Here is an 18,039-nt window from a genome sequence, read left to right as displayed (position 1 = left end):
GTAATGTCAAATGACTATCAAATCAAATACAGATTTTAAAGTAAACAATGTTAGTTAAGGATATTAATATAACCGTTGACAACATAGTGTTAATTAAGTGCCAAGTATTTTTTTTATTGCAAACGACTTAATTTTCATATTACCATAGATAATGATAATATCACTAAGATTTCGCATTTTATGTGAAGTATAGCTGCCTAATTCATTTTATATTTTTATGAAGGACCTATAAATTTTTATAAAGGTCAAGGTAGTTTCGAAGATACTGTTTTCTGTAGTCTAAAAAAATGTTTGTGCTAGTACGACCTCGTATTGCTTAAACTGGTATAGCTTTGGTATAAAAAAATTGTAGCACTAAGCGTCACTTGCACAATCCCACTAACCCCGGGTTAGTGGGATGGTGCAAGTGGCGCTAAATTTGAGAATTTATTGTATAGGTATTTACCTATACAATAAATTCTTACACTATACATGATGATGTCATGCTTGACTCAACTGCATTTGGGCAGATACCAACAGGTAATAATTTGAAACACGTGTAAGTAGGTATTTAATTTATATTATATAGGTACCCGTTTATTTGATTTTTCGTATCATTATTACTTTAAGTTGTGATAGATGTACACGCTTCTAAATTTTAGAGTAAAATTATCTGTTATAGCTATTCAATTGTAGGGGAGACCGAGGTGAGTTGAAACAGAGGTAAGTTGAAACAACGTAAATTTAGAGAGATCTAGGTATGACTGTTATCGAGCTGGAAAAAACGATGTATAGCCGCATTAGCCGCTCCCCACGGTCCGCGAGTTCCTCCATATGTATAGCTCAAGACGATTAAAGATATCGAAAAAATTACGTTGTTTCAACTCACTTCGGTCTCCCCTACCTACAGTAATCTCTTAGCAGTTATAGCTAATGTCTCGTAGTTCAAGATATAAGACCTGTATAATATTGTGATATTTACAAGGTACTTACCTAAAGGGGCCCACAGACTATCAGACCGCCGGACGATATCGGCCTGTCAGTTGTTCGGAACTGTCAAATTTTTGTCCGGCGAACTGATAGTCAGTGGGCCCCTTAATTACCAATACACTAACTGGAATGTTCTTTTAAATAATAACCACAAGCAGATATTATTCTGCATCCCAAGCAAATAGTTACAACAACAAATCCGAACTAAAAAATGAGGACGCAATTTCTTACCAGATACTAGAATGTATGTATATACTACTTATATTGTATTTTATAATTTTTATATAACCGTTAGATAAAAGGATTAAGTGAAGTGCAAAACTGCAGAAACAGGTACAGAGAACGCGTTGAAGTCGTTTGTTCCATTTAGTAACAGAGATATTTAAACTGATGCGGCTTCGAACGAGGTGCCTGTAACGTGTGTACCTTAGAAATGTAAATGTTTTCAACGCCAAAAAGTTAACATCATAGCTTTTAGCACCATAGCCCTAATTGAAAGAAATAGACAAGCAGAAAAAATACGTCGATCAATTATATTTCTTTAAGATGAAACATTGTAAACAGTGATAAATTGTAATCTTTCACAACAATGCGCGGAAATAATAATAAATATGTATTATACTCGTAATTTATCTGTAAGAGGAATCAGCAACAGTATCTCTATACAAGTTTAAGAGTCCAATTAGTTGCAATATGCCAATAAGTGGGTACATAGTACCTATCAAGTAACGTTTTAATAGTTTGACCGACGTGTCAAGACATACTTCCCATTGTTTCAACCGATATGATATCACACCATGTGTCAAAGTGTCAACTTAAGTAGTGTTGCAGTCATTAACGATAACGACTGGCTATTTATAAGTAGATATATCGTATGGATGTAATTAATAAATTATCCGCGATGAAACGTTTAATAATATAATATTTTAATGATCCATCTTACAGTCTAGGCAAAAATCATTAAATAAATGTTATTTATTCAGGTATTAAACCATCCCATTACATACAAAAAAACATTAATTATATTTGGATGTTTAATTTTAATTAAAGTAGTTACTTACTCTTAAAAATGCTTATTAAATAGGTAGGTGCAACGGAAACCTTACTTTTACAGTAGTAGCAGGTTGCGTATTATATTACCTTAACAATGCTGTTCTAAAAAAAAACTAGTATCTATGAGTTGGGTTGGTTTGGTATCTTCATAAAGAACAAAGGTTGTCTGGAAGAGATCGCTTCTGAGCGATAAGACCGCCTGTTGTTATTGTTACATAATGTAATGTGTGTTCTTTAGCTGTATTCTTTTTTCATTATGTGGTGCACAATAAAGAATATATTATTATTATTAATAAATTACATAACTTTGTAAATGACAGTGTAGTGTCACATGACTGTCATCATTAATATAGTCAGGTACTTGAGATGAGATTTTAGAATGTGATAGTATTTAGTATAACTTAGTTGATTCATTAATATGGTATAAAAACCGGCTTCATTTTAATCAGGGGGCTATTAAAGTAACACGTGTTAATGAAGGGTTTTGTTTGTGAAAGTTTAACGCCCTCTGAATGCAGGGAGAGACAGATCCGGTCGTAAACTCGTTTGGCAATAACTTGAACAAAAATTATGTGGGTTTCAATAATTTTGGACTGGGTACGTTTTTCTATTTTTTATGACATGTTACACAGGGCGATATACCTACGTCATTCCCTGGTTGAACGTTTATAATGTTTATATAGTGAGAAGCTCATATGTATAAATGGTATACCTACGTTTTTTAAATTTAAATGCTAGCTAAATTGGTGTGCTTCCTTAGTAGGAGATATAATAATATGAAAAAGCGAGAGTAGGAAGAGGTAAATTAACAGTTTCTTGTTTCCTAAAAAACGATTTCTCAAATCTATCTATATATTTCTTTGGTATTTCTGTTTTAATATCTATTCAGACGTATTGACATGTTTTCATAATCTTTAAGACTTTTAGCCACGTATCGTGCAATCAGTACTCAGTATTCGGAGTTCTACAGTCGCTTTGTTCTTTTCTTAGAGCCTATTTGATTATTGTGTTAATCTGCCACACATGACACTTGTTACACTAACCTCTTCAACGATACATATTATATTATCTAAACACCGATACGATTGACTGGCGCTGTGGAAAACCGTCTGCGATGGTCCTTGTGCGGCCAGTGGAACAATCGTGGTTGATTGAACCTATAGAATTCTCTCTGTGTTGACTTGCCTAATCATATTCCAATCACGATGCAGGACGATAACGTATGCGCTGGTCATGATGCATTGATGTTTTGGTATACAATTATGAGCCGCTGTAAGTACCTATAAATAAGATATACTTAGTATCATGCACTGCTATACGATGGAGTAGTGTATACATATATGGAATGAGTATTTTGATTGACAATCTTTGAGATCGATTGCTTTTGAGATGCTAGTTTTTGCTAATTATAGGTTTATGAAAACTGATGGCGTGCTGTTTTATGTACCTATTTCTAAAGCATAACAAAAATAACTAAAGCAATTTTGACTTGATTTAACGTCAGCTCGTGACATGGCTATGTTATTCTGGACCCTTTATGAAAAATGCAATATCACCAGCGCACTCTTAAATGTTACTATTCAAAATTTAATGAAAGTCATAACATAAACATATGCGGTTTTTTTAGATAGGGTATTGACATACGAGCAGGTAGTATAGTTAGAATTATAATTATTATATGTATCACACAATTTCTCTCTTACAATTTCTGTCACAAATATTCGTACTAATACTACTCAGTCATGTTTATTATCACATATTCAACATGAAATACGTGCAACAGACCTACCTACACAATTTGGAAAGTCATAGCAAAAAGGACAATTTATTTCCGATTAAACTTGATCACCTAAAGACTAAATTAATAATACTGGACTTTGTATCTACATCATTAAGACATCATTTTTTCGGCCACGCGTTTCAGGGATAAAGTCATGAGCATAAAATTTCTGGTAATATTTTCCTGCGAGTATTTCAACGTCAAGTAACGTAGTTAAACTTATAAAATGTAGGTCGCTGGGTCATCCATCACCGGTGTAAGACATCCGAGAATTTATTGTCTTTAACATTTCGTAAATTCATTACGCTTTTTACTCAACACACGCAAACACCATAGGAGGCATAGATAAAGGATATGTAATAGCCGAAAACCATATTCGTACCTAATGACCTTTGTGATTTTTTAAACAATATTATTTTTTGTCGCTTTAAAATAAATAACCAATTTTTGTCAAGTTTATTCCTCAAAACAAAAATATTTTTTTAGTTTAGCTTGACATACAATTAGATATTTGACGATTGTGGCCAAAGAGTAAGTATGTATAAATGGTGGCTGACAAGTTGACATATTTATTTATATTTCTATTCAAAATATATCGATTTGGAATAATAATTTTGCGTCATTGTCCTTTAACCTCGTAGTAACAGTAAAATAACAACTAGGCAACAAACAATCATTTTATCAAATATTCTCATTTGTGTTTTAGGTAAACGACATTAGACGAGTTGGAGACAGGTTGTGTTACTGTTCAAAAGGCAAAACAATTTTGCTACAGTTACATTTGTGCCGTTTTCAATAAACACTTACTTATTTTTGGTTGTACCTAAATAACCTTTTAACTGTCACATTATTTAAATATGTCTCATGCTTGGACGTCTTGGAACTACCGAAATTATTTTACAAAACGCGATGCAGTTCCCCCATATTGTATCGGCTCAATCGGCTGTCGAGCATTTAAAACGGATATGCAATGCGATTCTGCAAGAGCTGCTTCAAATATTCTTATGAGGTCTTTATCGACAACATTGACACCGCAATCAACTTATTGTACCTATACATACGGTCTCACGATAGACAAATTTAGATCGTATTGTGTGGATGTACTTATTATCTGTGGCAATATGTTATGTGTATGTAATGCGCTTAGCTAGGTGTATGTTATTGCTTATTGTTGTCACTGATGTTTCGTTATGCAACGGCAACGGCACGATATCAATGAGATATAGTGAAGCAAAATACCTAATTTTAAGTTTCCTTTTTTTCTACGTCTTGGTGTGTTTTATGACATAAGGCGACCTTTTTAACGTAGGTAAGTAAATACAGTGCTGCAGGTAATATGAAAATTAACGACCTTACTTAATTAAACGGCTAATTACGTTTTAAAGTATTTCTTTAAACTGATCTTATTTATTACTTCCATAAAACAAGCATCTCTTAGTTTGGTCTCAAAATTAAATACGCGTGAATTAATTAATATGTATCCTGGACAACCTAAATGACAATTAAGTATCAGTAAACATTTTAGTTACCTAAGTACCGTTTTTAAAAACTACCGTAATTGTTCTTGTGTAGGGTAAGAGCGTTTTCACATCATTGTCCGATCCGATATCGGATGTAGGATCCGACATCCGCGTAGGCAGGCCGCGGGGGCGCGCCCATTCGCCGTTTTTAGCGGTCACGCACACTACAACAAGTATTATGCCTCGTTGCCTACACATACGTACACAAACAAATATTATCGGTCTGACAGCTGACGATGACGGGGGGCTTCGACATGGCTGAATTTATCGGAAGCGCCTTTCCGATATCGGATGTCGGAAGGCGCCTATGACAAAAAAGCTGCAGGAGAGTGCCATTGGCATTAAGTCCGCCTTTTTTGAGTGATAATGATTTATTAAATGCATAAATAAATACAGAGAAAACATATATATATCTTACATTTTAATTCCTTCCGACATCCGATATCGGATCGGACAATGTGAAAACGCTCTAAGGGTTGTAGAGCTCCACTAAGAACGAAATATTATCTGAAATTCAACTGTAAGAGGTCGAAAATGAGGCTGAATGGTAGTGGGTAAATTCCTACACAGACGAAGCCGCTGGCGAAGCCTAGTTGCGTTATAAATTAGTAGAAAAGGATTAGTGAACGAGCTTGCTCTTGTTTAATTGGAATTTTTTAGATACCAAGTAGGTAACTGTAGCGGCGAATTGGGTTTATGTTCCATGTTTTGCTTATTGGCATTTTGTTCAGTCTTTTTTACACTAAGTTAAGTACATATTTAAATCCAAATATATAAAGTTCTTCATAGCGAAGGTTTGCAAGGTATGCGTGTATATGTCGTGGTTTTGCGACCATGAAAATCTGTCGATTGCCACTCGCTCGTTGTACATTTGTTTCGGACAAGGTTTTCGTTGTAATTGCTACATTTTCTTCACAATCTACTGGCTCTTGCTCAACACATGTACTTGATAGGAGAGGTGAATGTGCGCTTCTTCACCTACGTGGAATAAAACACTAATTACGCTAATCTGATTCAAACGAGCCTCACTCGCTAAACAAAATTTGCTGCCTGAAATTGTACTAAGTACATTAATTATATTAACGTGCACGTAGTGATTAATGAGTCGTTTTACTTATGTATATTTTTTCAAATGGGGTCTTGAAATTAAGTCACATAATTATTTGTGCAACAAAAGAGCAAAATAGTTTTTTCCCCTCACTAGCTCGGAAAGCCGTCTTTTATCCTTTAAAACAAGCGGGGAAAAACGCATTTTATCCACTAGTGGGGAAAGTAATTTGACCTTGGATGGAGCGTGTACTTAAGTAGCTTGACAGATAACAAAACGTAAAACGCTCATAATAATGGTTCGTTCGATATTAATTATCATTAAATAAATGGTTTGAGAATTTAATAAAAAATACCAAATTTAGCTTTATTTACTGATTTTAAGTCATAAACCTTAAAATTCCACAAGAAACGTTTTGTTTTCTAATAATGATGTTAAATATAATTCTGAACGCACAAGTTGAGTCGATGCAATTTCAAAACGCATCATTGACATTTCATACGTCAGAAATGTCAACATTGTCAACAAATTTTTACTTTAAAACTTCTCACGTAAAAATATAGAATTTCCAGAGTTTATTGTTATAATATCGTAAAAAAATGAGTGATTCCAGTGATGAAGATGATCTAACGCCTGTGGATGTTGCACCTTCCTCGCTATAGTGAGGTGAAAAGTTTTGTGTTACACACGGGTGCAAATGTATTTTACTTCTCGTGTGTTGAAACACTCGCGGGTAAAATACAACTATGCACCCTTGTATAACAAATAACTATTGCTGCGTGCAAATTTAAAGACCCGTGCAAGTGAATGATCTTAAGAAAGAATCACGAGTGAAGCAATGATGATACGAAACCCTTCTGACGGGAAAAAAACGAACATAATTTTCATGTTTTTATTTTTATTGCATTGACAGGGCCGCCCGACTGACTAATTTATTGTTAGGTGTTTTTTTTTGATATTAAGCCGATTGACATATCTACTAGGCATTTTGACATATTCATGATGTAATGTTACAATGAATTTTTAATTGCACGTCAAAATTGACTGAAAGATGGAGTATTTATTAATTATTTGTCCTCATAATTTAATTTAGGCTATTTTCTGCGCGTTCCTTGTTGTCTGTTCTTAATTCACAGACAATGCAATATCATATTATTTCTTTAATATATATTTAAATCATACATTAAAAGTAACAGAACAGCGCTGTGAAACCCTGTCGGGTTTGTGTCGACACTTTCGTGGGTACAAATTACATTATAGATAGTTGTGATATTGTCCATAGTTATTTTATATTAATTAGATCTAGATTAAGTTGTAAGTACACATTTAGAATTGCTGAAATACGGCTTAATTTGTAACTATAAAAAAAAGTAATGAACAAATATAGGTAAATAAATATTCAATATTGCTCCCATAATAATAAATTTTACATGTAAAATTACAAAACAAATTTAATGAAAATAAACTTACTGTAAGTTTACTTTTTACCTACTAATTGATTGTAAAAGCTAGTTATTAATTTCGTTTACGTAGTATATATCTTGTATGTAAATAAAGAGTTTAAAAATAGTTATTTGTTATACAAGAGTGCAAAGTTGTATTTTACCCGCGAGTGTGGAATTGAAACTCGAGCAAGCGAAAGAATTCTATAGTTGAACCACGAGCGAAGCGAGTTGTTCTAAAATAGAATTCTGAGCGTAGCGAGTGGTTTCAACACACGAGAAGTAAAATACATTTGCACTCGTGAGTAACACAAAACTTTTCCCCTCACTATAGCGAGGAAAGTGCAACATCCACAGGCGTTAGATCATCTTCATCACTGGAATCACTAATTTTTTTACGACAATACGATATTATAACAGAAAACTCTGGAAGTTGTGTATTTTTACGTATCGGAGTCGGCGAGAAAAAATTTGTTGACAATGTTGATGACATTTCTGACTATGCGTTTTGAAATTGCATCGACTCAACTTGTGCGTTCAGAATTACATTCAACATCATTTAAAAAAAACTAATGTTTCTTATGGAATTTAAGGTTTATGACTTAAAATAATTAAATAAAGCTAAATTTGGTATTTTTTATTAAATTCTCAAACCATTTATTTAATGATAATTAATATCGGACGAACCATTATTATGAGCGTTTTACGTAATCTGTCAAAAGCTACTTAAACACGCTCTATCCAAGGTCTGATTACTTTCCCCACTAGTGGATAAAATGCGTTTTTCCCCGCTTGTTTTAAAGGATAAAAGACGGCTTTCCGCGCTAGTGAGGGGAAAAATTGATTGTTGAAACGATATGAGCTAACATAATATTTATATCTTTATTTATTTATTTATTTACCCAACCTTAACCATTCCTACTAATGTTACTAAAATCGTGGGGTCAATCCAAGCAAAGGTCGTGCTGTACAGTCGCCATCAGATATATCGGAGCGGCCGAGGTGCTCACAAATATCTGAACACGCCTCTATTGTCATATATCTGATGGCGACTATACAAAGCAATAAAAAATCGTGCAAAAAGGTGACTGCATGCACTAAACAAATACACGAAAGATTGTTGACGGTGTTGTTTAAAATTATTTTTAAAATTTAAGTAGTGGGTGCAAATTTATTAAGTTGGCAAATGTTTATAAGCGCACTTGAGATGGAATGCGATATTAAGACGACCTTCTTGACGAGTGTTGACGGACTCCGGATGCTCGGGAGCGGTCTAAAACGAAGCGGATTCTAAATTTTACTTTCTATTAATTCTTCTTAATTTTATATCACGGGCGTATTAAGTTAGATGTTGGTGTTTTACAGGCAATCCAATAGTAAGCATTCTCTTATTACCTATTGTTTGGAATTAAGATTTAAGATCATATGACAACTACTAGGGTATTGGGGCAATATGAAATATTGGTACATTAACTTTATTTCGTTGCATGAACGATAATAATGATGTTACATTGGCCTTATGGCCGTGAGGTATATTCGTTATTTGACTGTTGACAAATGTGAAATATTATCAAATATAATTATTTTTATTTTTATTAAGCCGTATCGTCTGCAAACGATATCACAATGCAAATTTAATTATTAAACTCCCATCACACTCGAACATATTAAAATTATTTTAAACGTATTATGAAGGCGAATAAACGCTTGACAATTTTCGATCCCATTTTCGAGGATCTTCTTCACGGACCACCGACTGCACGCCTTTACTGTTCGACCAGCATTTTGAAATTTTGGAATAAAAATGGGGTTTCTACTTGAATTCTTAGAACATTACTTTTATATGAAATAAAACTATGAAAACGGCTTGTATCGCGTATATTGAATTTATAATACAACCCGATGTTTCGAACCCTTTACAGCGTTCGTGGTCAACTGGTGACTTAGGCAAAACTGCAAAGTGCAAAAATACCCACGTACTAAAAATAATGAACCATCATAGACTATAAACTTTAAGGCTGGTTGTACATGCAAAATCGGTTCATAAGGCTAGTAATACAATGCAACTATATATATATATATATATCTTTACTCGAAAATAGTTGTATTGTATAACTATATATAATCCGTTTTCATAGTTTTATTTCATGTGTAACTATTGCGGTAACCGAAGACAATATTACTTTTATCAACTTTTATAACAAAAATAAAATTGTAGGGATGAATAAAAAACTGATAAGAAAGCGTTTAATTTTTACTCGGTCGCTTTTAAAAAACTGTCTAGATGCCTTCGAACAAAAGCGGGGAAACCCGGATGGAAATCAGATATCACACTGAAACAGCACTGCTTCCGCTGCCTCTCTAGTGTGTGGCCGCATCTTGTACCTACCAACTGTGAGTACTGTGACTGGCCGAGCTGCACCCGCTGCAGTGTTGCGACACGGTCTGTGCGTCCGAGCGCCCTGCACATACCGACATTCCACTTTATTTACTACCATCCAAATATGTTTATGAGTATTAAGTAAACATTGTTATCGAATGAGCGGCGATGAATTAAATTTTTTGAACCAATGAAAAATTTAAAATTACATTTTTTTTAAAGGTTAGCTACATTGGCTGCTTTTTTACCACCTCAGTAACATTTAAAGCTTTATCTATTTTCGTCTGTTTATAAATATAAATTCATATGTCCTGACTGACTAACTCATCAACAACGCAAAGATGAAACTATTAAAGCTAGAAAGTTTAAATTCGCATATCCGATTACATTTATAATAAGTAAAAGAAAGAAAAGCGATTTTGAAAAATTTGACCCCTAAGGAGGTTAAAAGGGGATGAAAGTTTGTATGTACCTACTACAAGTTTAGTTTTAAGAACTGGAACCTTTGCAAAGTTTTTTTATTAAAATACTAAATAAAATATATTTTTTTGCGTTTTTTTTATTTATCTCTTAAGGTGATAAAACATTAAACAAGGGTTGAAAGTTTGTATCAAGTACGATTTTTTTAGTGACGCACTCGAAAGTCGAAACTTCTTAGAAAGACACATTATTAGAAAAACTGAAAAAGGATTTCAACGTTTTTTCGTAGGGGGTTCAAAGTTTGTATCGAGTAGGTAGGTTTTTTTTGAGCGACTTGAAAATTCTAACAACACAAAAAAAGCAGAAAAGTTATTCTAGTGTTTTTGCAAATTCATCCTCTAAGAGTGTAAAAAAATGTTAATTACGTGTTGTCAAATTATTAACCCAACTGTTATTTTTAGTAGCACAGTGTTCATGTAATATCATATACATATATATCAAACCTCATGAAGCCATTAAATACACGATCGTAACTGCCACTTTACTTTTTTTCTAATTTTGGATACGATTTAAGGAGCCCCACTAGTTTACTAAATCGTGGAGCCCCACTACTTACTAGGCGGAATTTTCCGACGTACGAGTCCGAACCTAGCGAGCTAGATTTTGCAATACGTCTAGAACTATCTAGCTTCTAGATCTAGCTCACATGTCAGTCGGATACTCTATAAACTAGAAAACAAACATCATTTTAATTTATGTTATTTATTGTATGTCAGTGATAAATTAAATTACAGGTATTGTTTTATTTGTGGGTGCCTATTTATTAAAGCAGTTCTCTAGCATAGTTTGTTTTTATTTAGCAGCGTATTTTAAAATAGATGGATAATATTTAAAATACACATTTGACTAAGTGATGGCTTAGGAAGATATAAGATTCATTTTATACAAGTACGTACCTGTACAATTATCACATGTTTGAAAAACTATCAGTATATAAATTTGTCATTAAGCATGCAGGGAAAATACCGACAATGTCAATTTTAACCAATTTAGCTTACTGTGGACATTTAAAACTCTACTTACACTTTATTACTGATAAGCCAACTAACGTGATCTTCCTTTGATTTCAGATGACAGCGAAATTCAGTGAACTATGTGTCAGCCCAGCTAGCACCCAACGACATCCCACACAAGTGATGCACAGCGACTTCAGCCCCCTCTAGCGCACCAGTTCCCCCTTCAAGATGTCCGTGGAAACCCAGGAGTATATCAACGGCATGAGGGAGGGCCCCCTGACCAGAGAGATCCCAGAATGCATGCGAAACAAATATACTATAGTGCAGACCGTTTTCGATATTATATGGTTCCTTCTCCTCGCCGCCGGACATATTATCTTCGGGATATACAGATACATTGTCGGATATCCTAAGAAAGATTTGAAGGGGGGAATAGCGGTGGTGACGGGCGGAGGCGGCGGCCTGGGCAGTCTCATAGCGCTTCGCCTTGCGAGATTGGGATGCAAGGTCGTGCTATGGGATATTAACAAACAAGGTGAGTAATTATTTTTATTGCATAAAACCACGTACGTGTTGATTGTAATCAGGAGTCGTAGCACGGTACGCCTATCACCATGCCCGTCACGTTCTAACAAGTATGTGAGTGCGAAAGTGACGGACTTAGTGACAGGGGAAACCATGCTGCGCGGGCTGGAGGAGTTATTTGACGACATGCGTGATACATGATCTTGCGTAATTCAGACGTTTATTTACATACATGATATTATCGTTATGAAGTCATACTTTTGCTAATAATTCTAGCGAGTCAAGGTGTAATCGAACTTTGTATTACAATATAAATTAGGCAATGACGAAAAGAAAAACAGACATTTATTATTATTACTTATACATTATTACTTATACAGCATGTACTGTACATATCACTGTCAAATAAATAAATCAATAAATTGCATTTCGTCGGAAATTATAGATTTATAGTTTCACCATTTTATACCTATATATGGATTAATTGAATAGGAACGTTGTTCTTTTACAGAATTTCATTGTAATTACTAAAAAAATATATTGTTTTGCTACTCGGCTAAATACCGAAGACTTTCTAGCTGTAATTTCGTTAATCACAAATTAGAAAGAAGAACATTCAGAAATACCTTCAATGACATCAATGGAAACGTGTCACTTTGTCTGAAAGATGTTATGCGATGATACCATATAGTGTAGTGTCTCAAAGATGTTATGATGTATGAGCCGTTTTCACTACTCATGAGTGTAGTTGATGTATAGGTATCTCTAGTGATTGCCAGCATTGTTGCACTTGCAAAACTGTGAGCGATCGTGGTTTCCTAACCCCGAGATATATGTAAAGTGCGTTCCATCCACATCCTTAATCACTGTATTCACTGTGCAAATATCTACATTGACAGCCTAATGCGACTGTTGCAACACTTCATGTAGAATATGATATTGCTTCACGCGAACAAGACAAATGTTCGCGATTTATGATTACGATAAAACTAATGATCATACCACATTGTATAAAGATTGACGTGGCCCACCCAATAACTGCGGTCAACTTTTGTTCTTTTTAAAAATTGTTAAACCGCGATAGTCACGTTCGATTGCCGCTTGGCATCAGATTGTTATTTAGCGGTCGAAACTGCCTTATGATTTGTAGCACGCTTCTAGTTGGTCAAATTGTAACCGCTGATTGTTCCACGTTCCACTCCATCTTCCCCACGCCGCACGACGTGACGGTTAGGTTGCCTTGCACCGGAAACCAGCAGCCTTGATTAGTGCAGGATTCACTGCTTCGTATAGCAAGAACGTTGCAATACACTGGCTACTATGAGTGCGAACACCTACTAATTACTTACTGCACTGCAACTGGCCAGATATAATAACTGTTAAAGTTGGTTTAACCGTATTCACTAATCTTAATTCGACGGAGCGAATTTTTAATATCTCGCGGTTTCGTTTTTGTGTGAAGCAGATGGATGTTGATTTGAAGGTAACACCTACGCATCCTTCTCCTATAATTACCGTTATTTAATCCTACGTAACGGATAAACTCAACGATCATTATCCTGTACCGAATGAGCACATTTTAGAGAGCTCAATTTTAATTTTCTTTGCAGTTATCATAACAATACAAGTAGGCAGTTGAGATAACAATATAAATAGACAGATGGCATGCTATGGTAAAGCAATCAGTGCAATTCTGTCATGTCAGAAGGTCATTGCAAAATTGCATTTTAATGTGGAAGATGCAATCTAGCGCGGCCTTAAGAAAATTATCGTACTTAGAGCCTAGAGCAGAATAATGATGCATGTTGATTAATTTTGTGCAGGTAATTCATAGAAAGCGCTTTATTACTGTCATCAACATGCAGCATCAGCTACTTATTGCTATTGTATTCCATCGACTTTCTATCATTTAGGCGGGTCATTTAAACCGAAGAAGAACAAACGAACACTGCCTTGACATTTAGGAATGTCGTTATGCTGTGACTACGACGATGCACGCTATCAACTCGTTTCAGAGTACGGTCAAACAACGTTTGTTACGTTTTTATGCCGAAGAAACTGGTTTTAAGTATCGAGCAAGTTTTCGGGCGCGATTACGAAAAATCCAGAGTCAATGTCGCGTCGGGGCCGCGGGGGCAATGCGTGTCGGCGCGGCGTGCCGATTGGTGTCCTAGCATGCTCGTTTAATGTTTGCTGCCTAGCTTGCCTGTCGCAACCTACTGTTTGCCCTACCACTCTGTCCTAAGGCCGGAGATGCTTTTGCAACAGCTGATCGGTGTGTACTCGTTCAAACTGCTTGAATAAACTCCACGCGGTCTAATCAAAACAATAAATATTAAAGAGAAGTATAATATCCATTATACTCAAGGCGATTTTTTATTTAATTCTAACGGACAACGGACATTATCTGATCGTGTCAATACTTATACAATTAGTAAGCTTTTCTTTTTAAATAAAATAAAATTAGCTCCTCTTATTAAATCTACCTAGCCTGCAAGTTTCTAATTTTATATCATCTCATGAAATAAACCGAACCGAAAGCGATATTAACCGACGACAATATTTTATATTATCTGTTAATTGGAATAGACTGTCGTTGTAGAATTCTGTATTCAATCTCAAACCATGCTCAGCGAAGCGTTTAAAGCTCGACCTTCAATGCAAAACTTTACAGAAAAACAGGCAATTAGAACAAGTTTCGTTTATAGTCCTGTGAAATACCTACTTTGATATAGAACCGTTATTTATTTACTATCTAAGAATATTTGCAACCAGTTAATGTAGGTTAATTAGACTTATAATTCCATGTTAATTATAATTCAGACTGATTTGAACATTTCATATTTTAGTTCCCGTAACAAAATATCAAATTGAAACAAACTACCTATATGTTGAGCAAATGATAATTTTTTAGTTATTAGGCAGCAAACCATGCTTGATCGGAAGAATTTGGTGATTACTACGAGATTCTTAATTATTATTTATGGACCTTACGTAGGTACTGTGTTAATTACAAGTATTTTAAGAACTTAAGTAAATATAACAGAGCAAGACTAACTGTAATAATATTTTGTCTTATTTTACTCGACATTCGGTTACTATACCTAATATACAATACAATCCAGTCAATATTGCATAAACAAACAAAAACTAAGTAAATACTTAAATATACGTTAATTATTGTTAGCATAGATAATTGTTAGCAAAGATAGATATAACTCCGTAATAGATGGATACAGTCTAAGGAAAAAACGTGCCTCGAAAATCAAGAAAATTTGATTCTCGTTCAGAGGGCGCTACTAGTTTTGGCCTACAGTCGTATAGACGGCGTTGACGGTTTCGTTTGTTATTTAACAATTTTAACGCATATCAGTGAAAGAACATGGGTCAAAATCATAAAAATAATTAATGCAAATAAAAAAAATCATTTATCTATATTTAAATACATTCTGTCGTATTTTTATAAATCTTCATTTTTAGTTTTAAAGTGTGTCGACAGATGGCAGTGAATTTACTGGGGTTACAAAATTTACTATGACAGTACCGCTCTAGTATAAGTTACTCTATGTTGTTAGGTATATACGGTGCTTTGAACTGAATTAAAGTGCCTTTTATTTACACGATTAATTAGTATGTATCTTATAATGAGCAATTTATGTTTCTTTGTATTTACGTTCTTCACAAGTAAGTATTGTTCTCTTCTCGAACAACTTATTTGTATGGGGTCAACTACAATTTACGTGTTCTGAAAATCTACAGAGGAGAATAAGAGAATGCCAACTAATGGTTTAAAGATTAACACGGCGTAGTGAAACAAAAAAAAGCAAAACGTAACTGCATATCTCTGCCCGTGAGATACGAGTTGGTATCCCAATTACGCCGCAAGCAATGAAAACTCAGTTCAATTTGAGATTTGAGATAGGGAAGGCTTTAATTTATTATTTCATGTTATGATGGCCTTCGCAAAATTTTCAATTTTGTTGAGGTTTTCTAAAGCGCTGATTTCATTAATATTATAAGGCAATAAAGGGTGAGAGTCGGTTACGCAATAATCAAGTGCAAGGTCGGTGCAACAAACCGGATTGCGTCCTCCGCGTCGGACATTGCAAGCGTACCCCTTGCCGGCCGGAACAGTAGTGAGTAGTGAGTCGTGAAGTCGTGATGCTTTAGTTCTAATAGCAGGCAATAAAGAGTAGAGTGAGAGTCTGTTATGCAACGTCTCAAGTGCAAGGTCGTCGGTGCAGCAAACCGGATTGCGTCCTCGGGCGACGGACGATGCTAGTGTACCTACCCCTGCCGACCGGAACAATCATGTTCATAATTATTGATAGATACCTAGATTTCTAAAGTTACGCAACTAGCTATTATAGCAGGTAAAGAATCTCGGTGTCATGATGGACCAGAGTCTCTCTTGGGTACCTCAGGTGAATGAGGTTAGCAGGAAAATGTTTGCTGCAACTGCATCACTCCGCAGACTCCGTAATTTCTTGCCTTACGCCACTAAGATTGCGCTAGCTCAATCCCTCTTATTGCCCATATTAGATTATGCCGACATTTGCTATCTGGACCTTACGGAGGACCAGCTAAATAAGCTCGAGCGCCTCCAGAATCTCGGTATAAGGTTTATATTTGGTCTGCGCAAATTTGACCATGTGTCACAGTTCCGTTCTCAGCTCAAGTGGCTTCCTATTCGTCTTCGCCGTGACTCTCATGTTCTCGCCCTTCTCTATGGCATTCTCTTTAACCCCGCTACACCACCTTATCTCAAAGAGCGTTTCAAGTATCTCTCTTCTATCAGATGTTCTCAGACTCATATTCTTGCTTCTCCCTCATCTACTTCTAAATTTTATAATAGCTCTTTTACCTTCCGGGCTGTTCGGCTGTGGAATGCTTTACCAGTAGAATTAAGATTAGCTAAATCTCTCCCCATATTCAAAAATCAGCTAAAACTATACTTTCTATCTCTGCCTTAAGTTGCCATTTTATATATTGTATATATGCTTGTATAAATATATATTATATATATATATATATATTGTATTGTATATTTATTTGTGTGTTAGGTTTCGTTTTAATACTTATATGTATAAGTAGTAATTGTAGTATGTGTGTTTGTGTTTAATAGTCTCCATATTTAAGCTCTTTGCACTACCTGTTGACTTTTGTATGAGTTCTACATTTCCTGCTACCCAAAGGTTGTCTGGAAGAGATCGCTTTTTAGCGATAAGACCGCCTGTTGTTACCTGGTTCTATTTTTTCTTTAAATATTTCTTTGTAGTTTTACATGTATGTAAAATGTATAATTTTGGTGCAATAAAGAATATTTACTTACTTACTTACTTACTTACTATTATACAATACGTATAATTTAATGCCAGTAAGGATCGTTATTCCCTTATACTTATGTAGGTAGTAGAAGAGTACCTACTTATTGTTAAATATTAATTGATATAATTTCACGAGGATGAACACTGTGAATGAGGAAGATTAATTAAATCTTTATTCAATAGTAGCAAACAGATTATAATAGTAAATAAACAAGTGTATCAATAAGAATGAATGAATTTATTGAGACATATTTCAAAATATTTATCAGTACACGACGTACAACCGCCGCGGACACTCGTGCCTGAGGATGGATTCCCAAAGAATCCGAAACATGTCGCCAAAAGCGACTAAAAATAATAGTGAGTAAAAACCGTACTGATAAATATTTTGAATTTATTAGAGTTTTGTTCAACAATAGAGGTACATTTAAAATACAACTTATTTCTAAATTTACAAAGCGTGTGTGGTAACATAAACCCCATCGTTATACTTCGGATGGTGTGGTGTAAATAAAAGCTAAAAGAAGTAAAATGACCTATTTTACACATATCTGGATCC

At 34.8% G+C, this 18,039-nt stretch overlaps 1 protein-coding gene and 1 long non-coding RNA gene across 3 annotated transcripts in view; both read left to right on the top strand.

The window, feature by feature from the left end:
• LOC134746575 (uncharacterized) overlaps nt 1-18,039 on the top strand; it is a 72,753-nt gene that overhangs the window by 22,688 nt on the left and 32,026 nt on the right. The window lies entirely within an intron of this gene.
• LOC134746572 (estradiol 17-beta-dehydrogenase 11-like) overlaps nt 1-18,039 on the top strand; it is a 58,290-nt gene that overhangs the window by 8,225 nt on the left and 32,026 nt on the right. Inside the window, exon 2 of one of the 2 annotated variants that reach the window (XM_063680992.1) lies at nt 11,750-12,163. In XM_063680992.1, coding sequence (XP_063537062.1) covers nt 11,857-12,163 — 307 coding nt within the window. In that variant the 5' untranslated portion in view covers nt 11,750-11,856. Of the gene's footprint in view, nt 1-11,742; nt 12,164-18,039 lie in introns of both variants that reach the window. The other variant, XM_063680991.1, reaches the window with a different exon arrangement.

This window comes from Cydia strobilella, chromosome 13 (assembly GCF_947568885.1).
Source record: "Cydia strobilella chromosome 13, ilCydStro3.1, whole genome shotgun sequence".
Taxonomy (NCBI): domain Eukaryota; kingdom Metazoa; phylum Arthropoda; class Insecta; order Lepidoptera; family Tortricidae; genus Cydia; species Cydia strobilella.
This window is presented reverse-complemented; position numbering and strand designations above follow the sequence as displayed.